We start from the raw sequence: 18,776 nt of genomic DNA on the forward strand, positions 1-18,776 counted from the left end.
AGACAGCGTAGTTCCAGATAGCTCTTTTAAATTATTATTAACACGGTTCCTTTGACAATCTGTATGGGAGAACAGTTAGTTTCTTGTAAGAGCTAGCAACATTGTCCCACGGCCTCTCGCATTTGGTAAACACCTGACAAAGGGGTAGAAGCTTTCTACGATTTCCATCAGTTACCTGGTCGAAAACGGAGTGGTATTGTCCATTTTGTGTTATGCACATAATAAAATCTGTTATTGTTTTAGTTCAGGCTCAAGAAATTTAATTTGTGTTGCATCGAGACAAGTGTAGAGTCAGTGTAATTAATACGTTAGTATTTAAGTGAAGAATGCCATCTATCATTATGAGGCATAAAGTTGGAGGTTGCTGGCTTGCTAAATGCAGTCAAAATGTCGCCACATCAATAAGCACAATTGCAGGCCTGTCTAATTCTAATATTAGGTCTTCGTAGTTAGAAATGTAAATGCTTGTCCTTTTAAGTTAGTAGATCATGACACCGCGTTGCATATGTGGCGTGTGAAGAATTAAGTGTGTTGCGGTGATGATTTTGTGTGATGTCGGCGGAAAGTTCCAGGAAACACTGTAGGTGCGATTGACGGTCATTTTTTGTCGCCGCGAGATGTGCAACTGTGTTAAAATTCTTAAAATGTGAAATTAAATATTACAATAAAAATCAATTGAATATGTTCATGCCGGTAAAAGTTTTAATAATGATAAAGTAAAGACAACAATTATACGTGTGATAAAGTCAATAATAATAATAATAATAATAATAATAATAATAATAATAATAATAATAATAATAGGCTAATAATAATATTCGCGTTTGGAGTAAATTATGATAATAAAAATGCATTCAGCAATTGTGTGAGCGAGGTTTACAGTTTCATATCGAAATCCAGTGAAGTGAGATAATTTTTACATTTGGAAATTTAATTTTGTGACACCGTATATTGGAGATAGAATCACGGCATGCTATTTTGCTCCTGAGGTCTGGGAAAATTCAGAGAAGCTACTTGGAGATCATTATGAAGTTGTTTGTTTATGGGATAACTTGTACTTAAAATTTGATTAAGCAAGAAGAAATGGATCGAAATGGGAAATGAAATATTTATGAGAATAATTAGTAAGAAAGTTTGAGGCAGAGTAATCCCTGTATTTTATGAGTGGGAAGTTAAGCAGGATGCCGAAGAGAAAGAAACCTCTAGTTTGATGAAGAGGAATGTTTGTGACAGGGTGTATATGTTGATGTGTAATGTTTCCGAGACAGGCTGTGTAAGAGGAGTGACATCCTGTAGCGATCCTGAATTATGTTAAACAAAGCGATTGGAAATTGTAAGGGTTGTCAAATCCAAGTGAGTGCGTTGTAACGCATATTTTAAGTACAAGTGATATTCTCCCATGATTATTATTTTACGTAAGACTGTAGATAACGTCAGTTAAGTCAAGTTGACGATTCTGTTTGACACCAGCGAAGTGCATTTTGTTATAACCGAAATAAATTCTTACACGCGATCGAGGTAATACTTGGTTATTGGAAATTGAATTTTATTCTGTATCTTTACGAGGCGAAAAACATCGCGATTTGGAAACATTGCGGGGGAGAGAATGAGTTTATCAGATTGAGAGTTGACCCTGCGTATGCTGATGAGAGTTTACTTCACCGGACAGTTTACAATGACACATGTTTGGAGTGTTGACATTGCAGGTTATTTGGAGCCTCACGCTCTAGGCTATGCCGCGAATATCGTTGTGGTTCTGATTATTGTTTTCATTAATATCACGTAATATCAGACAAGATTTGAGTTTACTTTTATTTAGGGAACTTCACTGTATGTGTTCAATTTTAATGAGTGATAGACTGAACTATTCAAACCCGTTATTTAATTTTGATTTCACACTTTATAGCAGGAAATGGACATAGCTAACATTATTCCAGATTGAGTTCATTTCTGTAGCGGATTTCACTTCATTTGTTTGAATTTCAATGAGAATTAGATTTAAATATCCGGACATTGTTTTAAATTTGCGATTTCGCCCGATAGTATCAGTGATGTGTAGATACCATAGTGTTGGCTCAGTGATAGGTTCGGGTTTCCACATGTATGTGATTAGTTAGAGGTGTGTAGACACTGTAGCGTTGGCTCAACGATAGGATCAGGACGCCGTTCAAATATAGCCAAGTCATAGGTTAGGCATTTTCATGATAGTGCAGTTTGTTGACACTCAGTTAATGTTTTTTTTTGTATTGAGTAATTTACACTACGAATGCGGTTTCGATTCGTCAACTGTTATGCTATTTCATTGTACGTGTTTTATCTTACTTAGGTGAGACGTTGGTCTACAGATCACTTGTAGTTTAGCTTAAGGGGACAAATGTTGGTAGACAGGTTTGTAATTGTAGTTGTAGTTTTGTAGAATTGGAAAGACTTCATATTTTAAATTTTTTAATATTGCGGACTTGTACTTTAACCAGTTCAACGACGTAACTGTTTCATAACCTGAAAGTTGGTCTGGTAAGATGATTTTTCGAGTGATTTATCCCTTTTACTTAACTTCAGTGTTTGTCATTTCTAAACGCACAGTGAGTTAATGTGTCCCTGAATTTCGCAGTTTTGTTCCTTCAGAACGATGTAACGTAAGATCCCCTCGGATCAAGAAGTGTTGGTTCATTCTGAACATCTGTTTGGTGTGGTGCATATTTCAGCATCGGGATTTATCTACAACTTCAGGGTGTTACTAGATGACAACACATGGTGTGATTTTATTTCAGATTGCGATAATTGCTGTTAACTTGTAATAAACACCATGGTTTCAAATAATATTTCACAACCTATCCAGAGCAATTGATAGTTAATTTGGCTCGATTAAGGATCCATTCGGGGGATGTTCCGGTATCCGAGAGGTTATTCGACTGGAGGATAAACTTAATTAAATGTATTGTATTTCTTGGAGGTCATATTTTCCACGGATCATGTGTGTTGGTTAACTCTCAGTTATCGGTTGGGTCAGTGTTGCCCGATTTTCAGGTTTTTCTGTACCTTTTCTGGTTTTGCTGTGTACAAATTTCATACTGCGTTTTTTTAACTTGGGAAGACACTAACGTAAATAATTTGAAGATACTTTCGCCATTCATGTTGTGCAATGTGACTGATTTTTAACATTTAATGATACATTTAATTTGATTTTTTATATTTTTTGTTGTTCAGTAAAAATGATTGTCGTGATTTAGTTCCAAAATTTTTTAATAAGCACTATTTTGCTCCTTATTTGAAGTAGTTATGCTCTCCTTTGAACCCAGTCGATTCGGTCAATGAAGTGACTGAAAAGAATCCTACACGACCCCAAGATCTAAGAATCAATATTGGTCTACCGAAAGCGAGCTCGATAGCTGTAGTTGCTTAAGTGCAGCCAGTATCCAGTATTCGGGAGATAGTAGGTTCGAACCCCACTGTCGGCAGCCCTGAAAATGGTTTTCCCACTCCTAGCCCTTTCCTGTCCCATCGTCGCCATAAGACCTATCTATGTCGGTGCGATGTAAAGCAACTAGCAAAAAAAAAGGTCTACCGAAGCAGTCGAGGCTGACGACCGACGATGGAACGGTAGGTTCAAGGGTTCCGTGTATTTCAATTGCTTAAGTTGGCTTTAAAATGTTTTTAAATTTTTTTTGTACATGTTGTCTGTGAAACACAATAGGGGTAATCCTTTCTCAAATTCTGGGATGACTAGATATCTTTCATTGGTCAGAGTTTCTAACGACCTCCATGCAGTCTTTAAACGAAATCTAGATTATTCAAGCTCTCTATGTTTGCAAGATCATTAGTGGCGAACAAGAAGAGGTGCATATCAAATCCAGCTAGTTATATATCTTTTAAAATATACACCGGTGACGTCCCGGGATATTAAACGGTCCTTCTCAGCCTACAAGAGAATTTTATCATGTAAGCGCCAAAACACCACAATGGAAAACAAGGAGATGTACTTGGTAACACACTGTGCATCACGATTAAAACGATACCATACTATTTGTGTCACTTAATAGGGGTTTAATGACAGATTCTATAATTACTTTATTTGTTTCAGGGCATGAGGGCGACAGGAAAACAGCTACAACAATACAGTGCAATGTACTCCGCGATTTACAGCGCATAACATTATTTTAAAATATTTGAAGTATTTTGATTATACCTTTAATTTCATTATTTAATACTGTCAAATTAGAAAAACAGTAGTCTATATAAATTATCTAAAGCAACAACGATGACTTTTTCATAGAATATGGAGGTATTTAAAACAGTTCTATTGCCTCATATCATAACCATAAGTCATAAGTAGAGACCGGATTATTAGGTGCTGATAGGTTAGAATGCAAACTTACTTAAGCCAGTAACCAGTATACCCTACACTGTACAACGGTTATGCTATGAGATTTGCATAGATATTAGGGGCACAGACTATAGAACTCCTTGAATTTATGGCACTCTTCCTACATTATGCTACAACGGGTTGCATGACACTTCCTACAAACCAAATTACTTTCCATTCTAACCTATTACCACCTACAAATCCGAGGTATAGTCATAAGTAAAGGAATATACGAACATTTTTGCAAATTTTGTGCAGTAATATTATTACATATTTAATTACATATTTTACGCATAGCACATTTTAATGACATATTTCACTGACATTTACAACATGTTTATGTACGCATTTCACACTTTTATAATACATAAAAATCCTCGCCCTAGTGAGGCTCACGAGTTCTGTATCACACTATGCTTGCTTTAATAACTGTATAAGGATCAGGTATTTTGGTAGTGCTGTCCGGCTCCATGGCTAAATGGTTATCGTGCTGGCCTTTGGTTACAGGGGTCCCGGGTTCGATTCCCGGCAGGGTCGAAATTTTTTACCATCGTTGCATAATTTAGCTGGCACAAGGACTGGGTATGTGTGACGTCTTCATCATCATTTCATCCTCATCACGACGTGCTGGTAGCCTAAAGGCGTCAAATCAAAAGACCTGCACCTGGGGAGCCGAACTTGTCCTCGGACACTCCCGGCACTAAAAGCCATACGCCATTTTATTTAATTTCATTGGTAGTCCTAGCTGTTGGTAGTGACCCGGCAGATACTGTGCTGCTTACAGCTGGGAAATGATGCAAGTTTCCGATGTAAAAAATGTATTCTATTGCTATTGTAAGTTGCATACATATTCTTTTATCTATTTTTTTCTTGTATTTCAGCTGACGTGCACAGTAAAGGCCAGCAATAAGAAGAGAACCATACCCGTCATAGTTCGAGTGTCGGATGTGAACGACAATGCTCCAGTGTTCGTTAACACGCCCTACGAAACCACTGTGTCAGAGGTAAGTTCTTGTTCTCCCATGTCCGTTTGTATCGACAGCTTTCACGTCGGAATCGTCTGAGTCTTAAGGAAATCTGTGACGTAGTTAATACGTAGTGATTATCAATCGGTAACCGATTCATTGATACAAGTAGTGTTGTTCCTAGTTTCTAGGAGAGATTTATGTTTGTTTCACAAGGTATATTTACAAGGTTGAGTTGTTACTAGTGATAGTCATACCTCAATCACTTTAATTTCTTCAAAGGCAAGGATGGGACTGAGACAAAACAATCAAAGTAACAAACTTGATCTAGCCAATACCAGGGGGGGGGGGGGGCCGATGACCTTTGATGTTAGGCCCCTTAAAACAACAAGCATCAACATCAACCAATACCAAGAGACACAGTGCACTCAGCATATTGAATCTCACCAGAGATGGATTTGGCCAGATTAAATGCATTTTATTATTATTAAATCCTGCTCCATGGCTAAATGGTTAGCGTGCTGGCCTTTAGTCCAAGGAGTTCTTGGTTCGATTTCTAGCTGGGTCGGAGATTTTAACCTTCATTGGTTAATGTTATTAATATTAATATTATTGTTACCGATATTATTATTTCTTTCTTAATCCGTTTAGACACCAGGGTTGGTTTTTCCCTAGAACTCAGCGAGGGATCCCACCTCTACCGCCTCGAGGGCGGTATCCTCGAGTGTGAGACTTTGGGTCGGGGAATACAACTGGGAAGGAGGGCCACTACCTCGCCCAGACGGCATCACCTGCTATGGTGAACAGGGACCTTGTGCGGGGATGGGAAGATTGAAAGGGATGGATATGGAAGAGGGAAGGAAGTGATCGTGGCCTTAAGTTAGGTACCTGCCTGGAGGAGAAGTGGGAAACCACGGAAAACCACTTTGAGAATGGCTGAGGCGGGAATCGAACCCCCCTCTACTCATTTGACTTCCCGAGGCTGAGTGGACCCCGTTGCAGCCCTCGTACCACTTTTCAAATTTTGTAGCAGAGCCGGGAATCTAACTCGGGCCTCCGGGGGTGGCAGCTAATCACACTAAACACTACACCACAGAGACGGACTATTATTATTGTTATTATTATCAATTCCTACACAACTATTACATCATTATTGTATTTAGAAACCAATATGGACTTTAAAAAACATGTAACATATAAGATATACTGTATTATGTAGCCCTTTGGTAGATACTACTGTAGAGTATGAGTTAAATTCAGTTTAGATTACTATATACTATATGTAATGTTACACTTGTTAAGTCTGAGACGAGGTAATATTTTCAAGGTAAACCATATATATAGCATGTAGCCCATGCCGATGGAAGATTTAGTTACCGTATTTGTTTATTTTGTTCATGGAATAATCGTTGCCGCATAATGCAAATTTCATTTATTTACATTTGTTTTGATAAATGTTTGTTTCGATCTAGTTTAGTTTTTCGAGTTTTTATTTATTTTGTTTTTTATTGAGATAACGGTTCCAGTCTATCTGTTCATATCTGTGCGAGTAGGTTTGTGGTTAACATTATGCAATTAGAGTCCATCTTTGCTTCTGATGACTAGGACGTCAAAGGGGCGAAAATATTCGTTGGATTCCTGTTCCGTTGAGAATTCTGTGTTGGTAAGTCTTGGGGTGTGGTAGCTGAGAAATTCCGGTGAAGAGGGGTTTTTTTTGTCTACAATTTTCTTTACGTCACACCGACACACATACTGTAGGTCGTTTAGCGACGATGGCATAGCAAAGGCGTAGGAGTGGTAATGAAGCGGCTTTGACCTTAATTAAGGTACAGCCCCAGCATTTGCTTGGTATGAAAATGGGAAACCACGGAAAACCATCTTCAGGGCTCCCGAGAGTGGGGTTAGAACTCACTATCTCCCGGATGCAAGCTCACAGCTGCGCGGACCTAATCGCACGGCCAGCTCGCCCAGTGGTGAGGGGTTTTCCGCTTGATAGATGGTAGTATTTAAAGGTGCTCAAATACGCCAACCTGTTGTCGCAAGATTTACGAACACGTAAAAGAACTCCTGCGAGACGAAATTCGGGCACCCCGGGACTTCGAAAATCGTAACACTAGTTAGTAGAACGTAAAACCAATAATATTTCCAAAATTAAGTTCCCAAAATGAACCAGAATTTAATATCACCTATTGCTCTTTAAATGTTTTCAATCGTGAAATGACTAGAGTTTTGCCTCAGTGTAGCAGTGGGTTCTTGATGCGGATTATCGTACATTTCTTAGCATTTTTTGTAATGAAAAGGCGTTATATAAGCTTGATATTATTTGTTAGCTCTCGCTTCTGTGTCTTGTAGTGTAGACAGTGGATCCAGTCCATAGGCAGCTCTCGCACAAAAGCCATTGCTGTTTAATAACCCAGAGAGATGCGGTGGTGCACCTTAATTAGCGCAGTCTATGTGGGTTGAGAGTAAACAATCTGTCCCAGCGTTCCACGAGAGTACGCACGTGTGGTCGACCTCACACGCACTACTTGCATCCATGCGTGCGTGAGCAGTACGCAACCGTAAAACGTGCCTCTCTCCCTCCCAAGGTCGTGTTTCTTGGCACCCCTAATCACTGCAGCAAGTTACTTCTCTCGTTGGAAGAAACCACGAGTGGGAGCAACGAAGTTTATCATTCTACCGAGCGAGCTGGCCGTGCGGTTAGGGTCGCGCAGCTGTGAGCTTATATTTGTGAGATAGTGGGTTGGAACCCCACTGTCGGCAGCCCTGAAGATCGTTTTCTGTTTCCCATTTTCATACCAAGCAAATGCTGGGGATGCACCTTAATTACGGCTACGGCTGCTTCCTTCCCCCTCTGAGGTCTTTCCTATCCCATCGTCGCTATAAGACCTATTTGTGCCGGTGCGACGTAAAGCATATTGCAAAGGACAATTTAATTTGTTGTGACTGTGGACGGGTAAGGCATCTTCCAAATTGCCCTCTTGTTAGCATCATATTAACTCATTTCCACTTGGTCATAATATTAATAGGCTTTGTTGGTTTTCTGATTACTAAGAGAAACGCAATACGGCCAGGTGCTAGACATGGACTTGAAAGGCTTCGAAGGCAGCTGTCCCATGATGACTCAAACATGAGAAAAAGAAGCGTCTCTTCCTGGCAGAAGTAACATGACAGAAATACTGTTTACAGTAGTGTCACATTGCAGTTCGACATACATCTTGCATTAGCCGCTCTCAAGGAAATTGTTAGCAGACAATGTCTTCCTCTGGTACTTTCCAAAAGTCGAGGACGGGATAGTAGTGCGGTCAATCGTTTTCGGCTCACACGAACTCCGCAAGTTTTATCTGATCAACACACGAATCCGCAGTTTGCCCAAAACTGCCCTTACCGCCAGTACAAAAACTCCGCAACTTGCAACAGACCTGTGATTTTCTCTTGGCCACTCCCCATAACACATCGGTAATCCATATAATGACGAGCTTTAATTGCAAGTACTTTTATTCAGATGATAGTTTTAAGGTATGTCATTAGGATCACGAAAAAGTTTTAAAGAAAATAAATTATAATAATAACGAGCTTAAAATTGCATTATTTTGAGAGTATACTGAGTCCCATGTGACTATCTCGAATATGGGGCAGTTTTCAGATACATTTTTTAAGCTAACGATAGAATTTAAGTTGCAAGTACTTTCATTTAGCAAACGATAATATTTAAACATTTTACGAAACGCCATTTTGCCATTGCACAATTTTCTGGATTTCGCTGTTTAGTTTTCTTGTTAGTTTTTGGTACGGTTGCTGCTTGTTGCTTAAAGGGGCCTAACAACTAGGCCATCGGCCCTTTTTGGTACGGAACCAGAGCCGACAATATTTAATCGAATGTAAGAGTCTGGTTATACTCTTTTCAAGATGGTTCATGAGTGCGATTTCCCACGCGCCTAGACATAACATGACTACTACTACTACTACTAAAATGTTTTCATCCCTCCCCTGAAGGGGGAGGCGGGCCTCTTAGACGGTGGCGCCGTCTCTCAGGCCGGGAGATTTATTACGGTGAAGGAGATGCTCGGAGAAGGTGAGGGGGTGGGCGGCCTTGATCTATACTAGGAACTGTCCCGGCATTCACCTTAGTGCAAGAGAATGGAAAACCACGGAAAACCATTCTCGGGACAGCCGACGGTTGGGGCCAGCCATGAGGTCCAGCCCTGTCCCGTCTCCCGAATGCAGAGGCGTAGAGCCACGGTAGAGCTGTGGCCACCGCTCCTCTGCTCGGTTGGCCGGTCAGAGTGCAGAGCTGTTGGACCACGGACCAGCGTTGGCCACTCTGCATCTACCGACTAAAACATGATCACTCCCCGGTGTTAAAAGTTTGGCATTACAGTTTTCCTTCTTCGAGCATTTCCAACCCTGATCACCAATAGATTTATCTTTCCTACAATGTTTGAATGTAACATTTTTAAAAAGCAGGCGTGTCTGTTCCCTTTCACCATACATTATTTTTACACTGTTCTCCATCTTCATTATCACCGTCCTAAACGTCTAACAGCACTTTTCAGTAGCTTACTTTTTTCGGCACTAGGTTCACCACTACTGTGCTCTTTTCTGCCGGCAGGTTCAAGCTAGCCAGACGCCTGCAGATTGTAATTGAGCTCACTCCACGGGTTTGAAGCATAGTAAGAAAAAGTTACTTGATGAATCTCTCTTTTATCAGTCTGATGACTTTATTTCCTAATGGGGGCTGAGTGGCACAGATGGTAGAGTCTAAGTTGGAAGTTTTGATGCCAGTTCAATCCAGTGGTATTTGAACGGCACGAAAGATAACCTCCTCGGCGTCTCCGAATACCGTAAAAGTAGTTATTGGGATGTAAAAAGCACTAACGTTATTATTATTATTATTATTATTATTATTATTATTATTATTATTATTATTATTATTATTATTATTAGCAAATGTACCCGTGCTTCGCTACGGTAATCTACATTGTATACGGATATCGACGTAAATACTGTGCGTGCAGTAAATGAGATTGTTTTAAAATTGCATGTCTCTTAGCCTTATCCGAGAAATAGCATGGGGAGGTCCCCATACGTTGTTTACAATGTAAAGTGAGAGTTGCGGAGTTGTATGATAACGGCAGGCTCACTTGCCTACTGCCATTCACAATCGAGTTGGCAAGTTTAGATTATAATTGCAGGCCCCATAGCCTACTGCGCGGTCACAATCGATTTGGGGAGTTTTAGTTACAATGTCAGACCCATTTTCGACTTTCAGACAGATTACAGTTGAGGAGTTTTTATTATAATAGCAGGCAACTTCCCTACCACCAGTAAAAATTGAGTTGTGCTGTTATCATTATAATGACAGGCCCTTTTTACTGCTGCCAGCCAGCTTGCTGCCAGTCACACAGAATTAGTGAGTTTCCATGAAAATAGCAGACCACTATGCCTAATGCTAGTCAAATTTTAGATTGGAACATTTGTTTATAGTGGCGGGCACCCTGGCCTAGAGCCAAACACGATAGTGTAGGGGACTTTCGAACAAAACTGCATGATCCCTTGCCTTCTGCAAGACAAATCGAGAAGTGAATTATTCATTAAAATGGTAAGGCCCTCCCTACTAATGCCAGTTACACAGGAGTTGGGGAAGAACCCCATTCCTACTGCCAACAGTCAAAGTCGGTGTAGGGAGTACTGATTACAATAGCAGACACACCCTTTCTCGATCGCTACAAATCGACATCAATGAATATATATAGATGGACATACGAAAGTATATGCATGTTTACAATATTGCAGACCTTCATTTGCAGATTAACTGCTGCTAAACGGTACGTCATATTGACAAAGGATTTGTACCGTAAGGCGCAGTATTTAGCGATCTAAATGGCTGGTCCTATGATATTTTCTCGCATCTCATCTACTCATGGGTCAGACTGAGTCGAAGAAGTTGAATAGGTTGAATTTTGTGTAAGATTATCTTACATTGCATTACTTTTCGGATAATTATGTGACATAGCATTTGGCTCACATATGGGTACTGGGTGGGCCAATGTTCGTGTAGAGTTTGATCATACTATCTTTCCTGTAAGTGATTGAAAGTATGAATTATATAGGTAAAGAGTCCAAATTTACTTAAAATCGAGAAATAGAGACGAATCTAATGTATAAGCGATACAGATACGACAAAAAGTCATAAGACCAAGGTTGTAAGATCACTCCTAATTCAACGAAGATTGTGCCATCCGTTATGTGATAGGACTTCCAGTTTATCCCACGAAATACATCGAAACGAAGGTCTGCACCATCATTAAAATTGCTTCCATATTTCGATATTCTTCGGGGATGAAAAATGAAAAAAATAAAGATCTGTGAAGTTTTTCGTTCGTTACAGGCTGATACGTATAATTTTGCCAAATTTCAATTTTGTTGCTTTTCTGGCAGATTATGCTGTAATCTGGATTTTGGGTGAGCGGGTAAAAACATGACTTTCAGGAAATTAAACCAAACAATATGCAAACGATCATTATTACCCCTCAAACGGGTATCTGTACGAAAATTTCACCAAAATAGTCAATGTACAGGCAAACACAGTCGTTACGATTTTATTTATATAGATAGATAAGGAATCTGCTCCACGTACAACACATTTTGGCTACGTCCGCTGGACTTAACCTGCAAAACCAACCGTTTATGATATCTCACTTATTAATCATCATGTCGAAAATTTCACATGAGAACAAAAGTTTTAGAAATGGATTTCCATTTAGGATTGTAGATTTCGATTAATTTGGGATGTGCATATTTTGAGGAAGTGCAAAATCATGGTTCCGGTTTCGGATAAACCCCCAGTAAATTTAGGTATTCAGAAATAACATTGGCCCTAAAACCTACACAAGGACAGGTGGATTCTAAATATCATGTTTGGTAGAAATATATTCAGTAGTTCTCAAGTTATAAAAACTCATAAATCAAACCGACAAACAGATACCAAAGTTAAGAAATATGCAGATGGTCATTATTACAACTGAAACGGATAACTGTACGGGAATTCCGCCAAAATAGCCAATGTATAGATAGACGGTCGTTGCGATTATATTTATACAGATGACAGATATGCATGGGCACGTTTGAAAGTGCAAACCTTCATTTCGAGATTTACTGCTCCTAAACGGTACATCATACCAACAAACGGTTTGCACCCCCAGACGTCACTTTCATCGCTCTACATGTTTGGTGTTAAAACATTTTCTCGTATCTCACATATTTATGGGTTCGATTGAGTTACGATATTTGAATGGGGTGAAATTTGGGTACATTTTCATCATTTTACATTATTTTTCACATACTTATGTGGAAGCTAGAATCATGAATTTGGGTTCGCATATAGCCATTGGTCGTGTCAATGTGCGTGCCAAATTCGATGACCCTACCTTTTCTATAAGTGTGTCAAATTAAATAATACACGTGTAAAAAGCACAAAATTTACGAACCATCGAAATATACAGCCAAATCTACCCTATAAGGGAGAGAGAGAGAGATACGACAAAATATCACAGGACCAAAGTTGTAGACCACTCGAAATTGAACGGAGATCGTGCCATCCGTTTTGTGATAGGACTTACCGTTTAGCCGCGAAATACCTCGAAACAAAGGTCTGCACCGTCATTAAATTGCCTATATTTCGATATTATTCGCCATAAAGAGTGAAATATTTCAAGATCTTCCGTAGGTTACCGGCTAAAACGTATAAATTTGCTTAATTTCAATTTTTCAGCTCGTGTGGCAGATTGTGAGGCAATCTTGATGTTGGGCGAGGGGTAGGGGTATAATTTAGGACTTCCAGGAAACTATAGCTAAAAAATATGCAGGTGGTCATTATTACCCCTTAAACGGAAAGCCGTACGAAAATGTGTCCAAAATAGTCAGTGCACAGACACACGGTCCTTACGATATGATTTATCTAGATAGATAAGGAATCTGCTCCACATATAACACCTTTTAGGCTATGTCCGCTAGACTTAGCCTGAAAACCGACCTTTCATGTTATCTCCCTTATTAATCCTCCCGTTGAAAAATGCACATGAGAAAAAGAAATTAGAATTGGATTTCCAAACAGTTCGATCGATTTCCAGTTAGGTTGGTCTTGTACTTTAAATCTTGTGGGAGAGTAAAAATCGCCATTTCGGTCCCCTATAAAACCTCAGTCCATTCCGCGAATTTGAAATGCTATAAACCTTAAAACCTACCCTTGGAGGGGTGGATGCTAAATATAAAGTTTGGTTCAAATATCTCAGTAGTTTTCAAGTTGTAAGAAATACGCTTTACGCGCACCCGCTCTTGCGTTAAGTCCGGTGGGACTTGTACCGAAAAACGGTTCGTTAATGATATCTCCGTTATTAATCCTGGTATCGAAATGATGCACATGAGAAAAAAGTTTAGAAATTAATTTCCATTAAGGCAGGTAGATTTCCATTAAGTTTGGTTGTGTATATGTTGAGGGAGTGCAAAATCACGGTTTCGGTTTCGTATAAACCCCCAATTAGTTCAGGGATTTAGAAACAATATTTGCTCTAAAACCTACCCAAGGACAGGTGGATTCTAAATATGAAGTTTGGTGGAAATATATCCAGTAGTTTTCAAGTTATAGAAAGACAGACAAACAGACCAACAGACAAACAAACTAACAAACTAACTAACTAACAGACACCAAGGAAATCTACCCTTGGACAGATGGATGCTATATAAAAAGTTTGGTCCAAAAATATTCAGTAGTTTTCAAGTTGTAAGAAATACGCTTTACACGCACCCGCTCTTGCGTTAAGTCCGGTGGGATTTGTGCCGAAAAACGGTCCGTTAATGATATCTCCTTTATTAAATCCTGTTATCGAAATGATGCACATGAGAAAAAAAGGTTTAGAAATTAATTTTCATTAAGGCAGGTAGATTTCCATTAAGTTCGGTTGTGTATACTTTGAGGGAGTGCAAAATCACGGTTTCGGTTTCGTAAAAATCCCCACTCATTTCAGGGATTTAGAAACGATATTTGCGCTAAAACCTGCCCAAGGACAGGTGGATTCTAAATATGACGTTTGGTGGAAATATATCCAGTAGTTTTCAAGTTATAGAAGGACAGACAAACAGACAAACAAACAGACACCAAAGCTAAAAATTATGCAGATGGTCATTATTACACCTGAAACGGATAACTGTACGGAAATTACGCCAAAAATAATCAATGTACAGACACACGGTCGTTACTATTTTATTTATATAGATTATTATTATTATTATTATTATTATTATTATTATTATTATTATTATTATTATTATTATTATTATTATTATTATTATTATTATTATTTGCTTTACGTCGCACCGACACAGACCGCGCTGGAAAAGGGTCCTGGCCGGGTAATGACTACGAATGCAGACCGGCCGCGGGTTCAGTACTGTCAAGGGACTCAAGACGACACCACATCTTCAGGTCTGCCGACAGTGGGGTTTGAACCCACTATCTCCCGAATGCACGGTCACGGCTGCGCGCCCCTTACCACACGGCCACTTATTATTATTATTATTATTATTATTATTATTATTATTATTATTATTATTATTATTGTTATTATTCACGCTCATTTCCTACGAAACTGCAATGTGTTTTCTTGAAGTCGGACTGAGTGGCTCAGGAGGTAGAGCGCTGGTCTTCTGAGCCCAGGTTGGTGGGTTTGATCCTGGCTGTTTCCGGTAGGATTTGAAGGCGCTCATATACGCCAGCCTCGTGCCGACATATTTACCGGAACTTAAAAGAACTTCCGAGGGGCAATATTCCGGCACCTTGGCGTCTCCAAATACTGTAAATGTAGTTAGATGGATGTAATTATTATTATTATTATTATTATTATTATTATTATTATTATTATTCATCCCGGCCTCTTGGCTGAATGATCTGCGCAGTGACCTTTGCTTCAGAGGATCCCCAGTTCGATTCCCCATCGGGCTGGGAATTTTAGAAAACTCTGCTTAATTCCTGTGGTTCGGGGACTTGTTATTAGTGTTCATCTTCATATACAAACAACATATCACACTACCTACCACCAGAGACGTAATTGTGAATATATCTCTGTACATGGAGTAGGCTTAATTAAGGGCATCCGGTCGTAAAACTAAAGCCATCCACATGAAGGAATTGGGGAAAGGGCCACATTCATTTCCTAGGAAATGTTATATCTTCGTGTACTTTAGGCGGAATAGGCTTCCCTCTTGTGATGTATGAGTGTCTCAGAAATGTGTATGAATTTTAAGGGAATCGTAGACTCTCAGACTTCTCTGGACAAAGCTGCACGTAGGCAAGCTGCTGTAGAAGACGCGTTGCGGTTAGTTCGTTTCAAAAGCACTGCACTGTGGGACTGTTTTCCACGCCATTGCGGTTCGAGCTGTCCAAGGCCTGTTCTGTACATGTGGGTGGGTGTAGTGCACGGCTCAAGGCCTACTGGAACTCACTCACTTTCACTCCCGCCCGCTTGCTGTCTGCACAAGTCCCAGTCTCTTTCCGTGCTAACGACCCGGGTTCAGTGCTCCACTGCGCCGCCGGTCTCTTTCTAACCAAACATAATTGCATTGTCAGACATTACAAAGCAAATCTTTGAGACGGCGAGCGAATGCATGTCGTTAAGGGTTTCCCTCCTCCTCCTCCTCCTCCTCCTCCTCCTCCTCCTCCTCCTCCTCCTCCTCCTCCTCCTCCTCACGGCAGGGAGAGAAGCGCTAAAGAAGACTGGATGCGACATTGATAATGCTATGAGTTGAATCTTCTTTCGATCAATATCAGTTTTAAAATATACTGGCTGCGCTGAGTTTTGCATTTATATAACGTTACCAACAAAAGTAAAAGTTATACGGCCTACAGTATCTCACATTTAACTACTCTTAAATGTCAATCAAAGAGGCTGTTTAGCCTAACAAAGGTGAAAACGAGAAGAGTTCACATGAAGGAACATGAGTTTGATTACACGTAGAAAATCGATAAATTAATATATATTCCTCACTTTCCTCCTTTCATGACCACAATACCACTCCATACCATTGCCATTACCATTCCTAACAACAAAACTATTATTTTCAACCGGTCGTTCCAAGTGTCGGGTGCCAGACTCTGGAACTCTATTCCAGTGAACATTAGAAATTCTATAACTGTTGGGCTCTTCCGTCTGCCGAAAATAACTTTTGAGTAAATAAATTTATAAACTACATGAAAGAGAAAACACATGGTAACGATATTACACCTGAAAAAGAAATAACTTAATTAAAATAGAATCGTATGTTTCGTTCTTAAAAGAACATAATCAAATTCTATCAAATCGCACTAAAATATTTAGAAATAAATATATTTATTTCTGTTTAAATACTTACGACCTTGAAATCTGGAATTTATCTCTACTCCAGCATATACAAAGGAGGTCATCATTAAGAGAGATATATAGCCTACTGACGGTAGTTAATTAAGCTGCATTTGTAATATAAGATTATTATCATAGTTAAGTTTAATTTTTGTTTGTAATGATTATATCATAGTCTTATTTTTATATTGTGGTTAAGTGTAAGTGAGGGCCAGGAGCCCTACCTGCGCCATTAATAAATGCATTAATACATAATAATATGATGATTTCTACCTGTACCTTCACCAACGAAATGGAATAAAAGGTTTATACGTAGAGAACGACGGCTTCTCATAAATGTAAGAAGAGTAGAATTGTCGAAGCATTTCCACTCGTACGCTACTACGTCATCATAATCTGCAAGGAAATGTCTCTGGCATAAAATTCAAATGATTCAAATGGGATTCGATTCTGCAACCTTGAGCTTATAAGGCGAACAGCTAACCAAGTATAGTACTCATTCGGCCTTCGGTTCCCTCTTTTCTATATTTCAGAGAACGAAATAAAAACTAAAACTTTCTTCAACTTATCTCAGCTATTTCTGTGGTCGCCTAGGTTCATTTTTTCTACAACTTGCTTTACGTCGCACCGACACAGATAGGTCTTACGGTGACGATGGAACAGGAAAGGGGTAGGAGTAGGAAGGAAGCGGCCGTGGCCTTAATTAAGGTACAGCCCAAGCATTTGCTTGGTGTGAAAATGGGAACCAAGGAAAACCATCTTCAGGGCTGCCGACAGTGGGGCTCGAACCCACTATCTCCCGAATACTGGATACTGGCCGCACTTAAGCGACTGCAGCTATCGAGCTCGGTCATTTTGCTTTTATCCGGGGGGATTTAAGACCGGATGCCCTTCCTGACGTCAGATGATTCTTGAGATGAAAATGTCAACCTAGGATCGATCGGGATTCGAAACTTAGCCTTCCCGGTGGGAAACCAGCAGCTAAGCCACTGAGCTCATCACGCCGCTATTTCAGAGAATAAAATATGGCCTGTAAAATTTATATCTTGAACATTAGAAATAATAATTCGTTGCATTTTACGTAATTTAATTTTGTGACCAGAAGTCACGGAACGTTAAGTTGTTCGTGGAATTCAAACCAGCGTAACGTGACTTAGCATTTATAAAATCTCACACCTACTCGTCGAGATTTCAGTGGCAGCTTGCTTTGGGATGACACTAGGCTTACGTGTTCACGATTGATGGTTCAGGTAGAGAGGGCATTGTTATCGAAGTCATAGGTTTCAAGACCAAATTATAGCAGAGGGCCTAAGCCTCTTAAAGCCATCGCCATTGGTGTGAAACAGAAGTAGACCCAGAGAGGTCGCAGGCTAAAGAAGCAGAAGTTTACACTGACACAAATAAGAAATAAGTTCACACCCTTTCGATGCTACACAATATCTCTCTCTCTCTCTCTCTCTTTCTTACACACACACAAGCACACACCCGATAGCGCGAGAGGGAATCTGTCAATGGAAGATCTATGGAGATGCTGATTATTGTTTTAAAGGGCCATAGATTTAGGTCGTCAGCTCCATCCGATAGAGGAAACCAACGTTGGATATCCATTTAGACAGTTCACTGTGTATTTTAAATTAATTAGTAAATATTTTGATAAATGGTAGAACAGGATTTTTTTTTCCAGCGATTTCTTTGCCACATCTGAAGTCTGTCCTCTTTGAAGAGTGTGATGGTTACCTACAGAATGGGGACCGAAGAGACAAGAGGTGGCCGATGCAATGATGGAAGTAACGTATCATGCTATGAATTTCACCTCTCTTGTGAACAGTTATTACTGTTCAATGCGGTCAACAGAGACAGGAATTGGTAACCACCCTAAAAACGGGTTCCCGATGTATCGGCCTCTTCATCAGTTCTCAAAAATAATAACTCGGTTAGATTCGGTATATTTTACCTGGTAGATGTACAACAATCAGTAGGTTCAGCACCTCGGCTGAATGGTCAGGAATCGGTTGAGCGGGCAACGCGTTCGATTCCCGGCCGGGCCAGGAATTT

General features: G+C 39.7%; 1 protein-coding gene across 1 annotated transcript in view; it reads left to right on the forward strand.

Annotated features, from left to right (window-relative positions):
- Cad99C (cadherin-99C) overlaps window positions 1-18,776 on the forward strand; it is a 529,236-nt gene that overhangs the window by 353,181 nt on the left and 157,279 nt on the right. Inside the window, exon 5 of the mRNA XM_068225294.1 lies at window positions 5,245-5,367. Within this exon, the coding sequence (XP_068081395.1) occupies window positions 5,245-5,367 (123 nt within the window). The remainder of the gene's footprint in view (window positions 1-5,244; window positions 5,368-18,776) is intronic.

Source organism: Anabrus simplex, chromosome 1, assembly GCF_040414725.1.
Source record: "Anabrus simplex isolate iqAnaSimp1 chromosome 1, ASM4041472v1, whole genome shotgun sequence".
In the NCBI taxonomy this organism is placed as follows: Eukaryota; Metazoa; Arthropoda; class Insecta; order Orthoptera; family Tettigoniidae; genus Anabrus; species Anabrus simplex.